Source organism: Lycium ferocissimum, chromosome 3, assembly GCF_029784015.1.
Source record: "Lycium ferocissimum isolate CSIRO_LF1 chromosome 3, AGI_CSIRO_Lferr_CH_V1, whole genome shotgun sequence".
Taxonomy (NCBI): Eukaryota; Viridiplantae; Streptophyta; class Magnoliopsida; order Solanales; family Solanaceae; genus Lycium; species Lycium ferocissimum.
Window position 1 is genome coordinate 10,955,427 of NC_081344.1, and position 3,897 is coordinate 10,959,323.

Here is a 3,897-nt window from a genome sequence, read left to right on the forward strand (position 1 = left end):
ACGGTATCTTGAGATGAAATTTGGTTAGTCCAAGAGGGCATCCATTTCTGGTATATGATGCAATTCGGTAATACAACATCTTGAGTTGAAACTGGTTCGCCCAAGAGGTGCATCATTTATATGCTTTTATGGCATATGGAGGACCGATAAGGTAATAGTGCTTGAGTACATATTCTTGTACATATATATCACACATGACACTATTCCTTACTACACTGCTAGACCATGATCTTGTTGGCTTAATTGAAAGTATTGTGATTACGAAAGGTCTCGTGTTCCAAAGAATACAAAGATCGCCATAGTCCGGTATTTAAGATTGAGACTGCAAAGATCAATTAAAGTTTATGGACTGTTTTCTAAAATGTGGCCACAAATGTTTTCTTTCATCAACCCGGAAAAATCTCTTTTCAAGAGAGCCAGTTTTTTTTTTTCCTTTAAAAAAATAAAATAAAGTCTTTTCGCTAATGTAGCCCAAGTGAGAGAATGTTTGAAAAAGGGGCTTACATTATTTAAAACATTTTCTTTATATTTTAACTATTCCGGATTGTATGGTAGTCCATAAACGTGTGCCCAATTATAGTGTGATAATTGGTATTGGGCCGTGCACTTTATGTGCTTAGTGGGTCTAGTGAGGTGGTGAGTGTAGGCTCAACCTGATGAGGCCCATAATGGGAGGGCCCTTTAAGGTTTCAATAATTGCGGCTAGGTCCCCTCTCTAACCCTATATAAGGCACACTTTTGTCTTCTCTATGATAACATATAGAGAGTGACAGATAAGTGTGTGGTAGTTGTCCCATTGACGCCGCCATCTTCGGGAAGGGTAATAGAGAGGAAGGTCTAGTCGTTCAACCGTCTGTTATGGCTCAAACAGGTACGCCGTTCGATCCTACTGATCTTTATTAATTTTGTGTCCTTATCATGTTCGATCTTGGATTTATCATGTTAAAATATCTTACATGAACTACTTGCTTTTCTAAAAATATGATTTGAAACTTGCATAATTGCTTTCAAACTATCTACTATGTTGTGGGTCAACTGCGCACAGCTAGGTAGGACATGTATATATATTTAGCCAAAATACAATGTTACGTTAGAGACACTTCGATTCTATAGAACAATGTTATCCTCTCGTATAACTATGACATCATACTGTTGAGATATAAAAACATCATATATACCTTTTTTTTTTTGGTTGAAATGAGAATGACATCCTACTTTTGCATTGGCATAACACATACTAGGTTATGTGACATTGTCATACGTGGTTATTGACTTGTATCATGTGATATTCAACAAGTTTGCTTGTATTGTGTGTTGTATATGCCTTGCTGAGACATGATATATATCGATCGATATCATGTTTTGGTCTAGCCGTCCTATCAGTGAGGGCCTATTATTTGGTTTAGCTGTCCTATCGGTGAAGGCCTATGCTTTTAGCCAAGCAATTCTATCTGTAAAGGGCCTATTGTTTGGTATGGTAATATTGGTTGACGTGATTTATGGCTTTTAAGTTGTCATACATGGTATTTTTTATTTATGGATTGTGCTATACATTGGTTGCTTCCATACTCTCTAATTTTTGAAGTCTTCCTCCAAAGGTAAGACGGGGGAGTGCGTCGATTATCTTACTAGTTCCGGATGGCTCACCACTTAATTCTATAAGCAGATGGCTATACTTGTACTGCTACCGCGGGACAACATTGATCTTCGTTCAAGGCAGTGTATTTTATTATTCTCATGTGATGAGCCAACCACAGTTAATTCGTGGTGGCTATTATGCTTTCATTACTTTCTGTTTAGAATATTTTGGGATGTGTCCCTTATCTCTTGTACTCAAAAGTCTTATAGATGCTCTTTAATATTGTATAAAGGATTTTTGACTACAGTTTAACATTGTTAGTTTATTCGCTTCTTTTGAAAATATTATTTATGTTATGATTTTATTAAGCACCCTGTTACTTGAATTCAGGTAAAAGAAGCATCAATTTGCACAAGATGTAAAGACGTAGAACGGCCACAACCTCAGATCCAAACACATACAAGTTAAGCTATGAATAATAGAATGATATTACTTCACAAGGTTTTGCATACATCACTCATGAGCAACTTTAAATGAATTTACCAGCTTTCTTTCCAAAAGAAGTAATGCTTTTCAGATTCATAGGTACGAATATACATACAATTACATGTTTCCTACGACATGTTATAGACTTAATAGATGTTAACATTCTGATCTATGAGTTGAACATCATGAATTAATGAAATTTAATCACAAGCTATATATATGATCAAGATCAATATCAAAAGCAAATTGAGATACGTCGATTTTTTGGAGATGTGGCACATCTTATGACACTTACAAATATATTTTCATCACAAGGGATCCATAATTTCGACTCAACGTGAGTGAAATCATAAATTTCTTCTTGTGCTTGATCCAACAATGCTTTGAAAAGTGGGTGCTTGAGCAAAGTGATTTTGATTACAAACCTTTTTTGGTATTTTCCTACATATACCACCAAGTGACCCTTTGGAACATCCCTTGGGAGAGTGTTATCTTCTTGCACAAAAGGCCATTTTGTCCACTTGCAGCATTTTCCACAATTTGCACAAGTTATGACTTTGGTGCCCATCTTTTGCCATCTGTTTTGCCATGCCTTGAGAAAATTGGAATCCATTATTTTGATATCCCTTTGATCAGAATATATAGAGATATCTAGTTAATTAGTTGTTTTTATGAAATTAGAGGGAGAGGAGAGATCATAGGGTGGTGTTTTGTGTGTGAAAGTGAGATAGGTATATATAAGAGTACTTGGCCAAGAGCCAATCTTTTGGGATCAGTAAAAGGTCAACATACTGTTAAGTGACTTAGATAGGCATAGCACGTGTGATTGATACTATAAGGTGTCAGTTTTGTTTGAGGGATTAGAAAATGTAACCCAGCATAAATTAATTAAAATCACGCATAGACAATTACCAAAAAAATGTTTAGTTGGACGTACAAGAAAAAACTATTCTCTTCATAGTTATTGTATGCAATATTTGTTTGCTGTTATCACTTCATTAAGTTATACGAGAATCTATATTTGGTTGTTGTTATCACTTCATTAAGTTATACGAGAATCTATATATTACTTTATGCAGGATCAAATGTGAAATAAAATGCATGTACTAGTAATACAGGGATGATAACAAATGGACTTTGAGTCTAACTCAACGTCCCAAAAACTAAATGGACCTTGAGTCTAACTCAACGTCCCAAAAACCAACTCATGAAGAGATGATTAACTAACACCATATAAAGAGACTAAATCCCCAAGCTGCAATCGAAAATCAATATTCCTGTACGCTTAGACCTGGCAATTGGAGCGTGGACAACATTGTATGGAGACCCAACATCGGAAAAATTAAGAAATTAGATGGATCCGGCTTTGATACAATGATAATAAATAAACATTGGGCATAACTCAATCCTCAAAAACTAGCTCATGAGATAAAAATTGTCCAAAACATATTATAAGGAGATCTAAATCCTCCCTCCACAGCCGCTATGAGAAACTCAACAGATCAAAATAGTTAAACCCAAAAGTATATATCCTTGAAATAAATTATCATAACATAACATTTCTTGTATTATTATTCACTGCATATCAATCCCTACTTAATATTCATGACATAACTTTGTCTTTATTATTATTAAACATTAATACCTTTATACTTGTATAATTAGTATGTGATGAATGGGTCGACCCCTAATTAAAGTGCACTAGATGGCAGGCCGTTGCTGTTCCTTTAACAGTTCTTCTTGATACTATAGCGTACGAACATGCATTTTATGAATGAGCGATGTGCATTTTTAAATTATGAAAAATCTGCACTAGATTTTTTTCCATCTAT

General features: G+C 34.9%; 1 protein-coding gene across 1 annotated transcript; it reads right to left on the bottom strand.

The window, feature by feature from the left end:
• Nucleotides 1-2,043: 2,043 nt before the first annotated feature.
• LOC132050939 (auxin-induced protein 15A-like) lies at nucleotides 2,044-2,757 on the bottom strand. Its single transcript, XM_059442264.1, has one exon. The coding sequence runs from the start codon at nucleotides 2,676-2,678 to the stop codon at nucleotides 2,301-2,303; it is 378 nt and encodes a 125-aa protein (XP_059298247.1). The 5' UTR covers nucleotides 2,679-2,757; the 3' UTR covers nucleotides 2,044-2,300.
• Nucleotides 2,758-3,897: the final 1,140 nt, after the last annotated feature.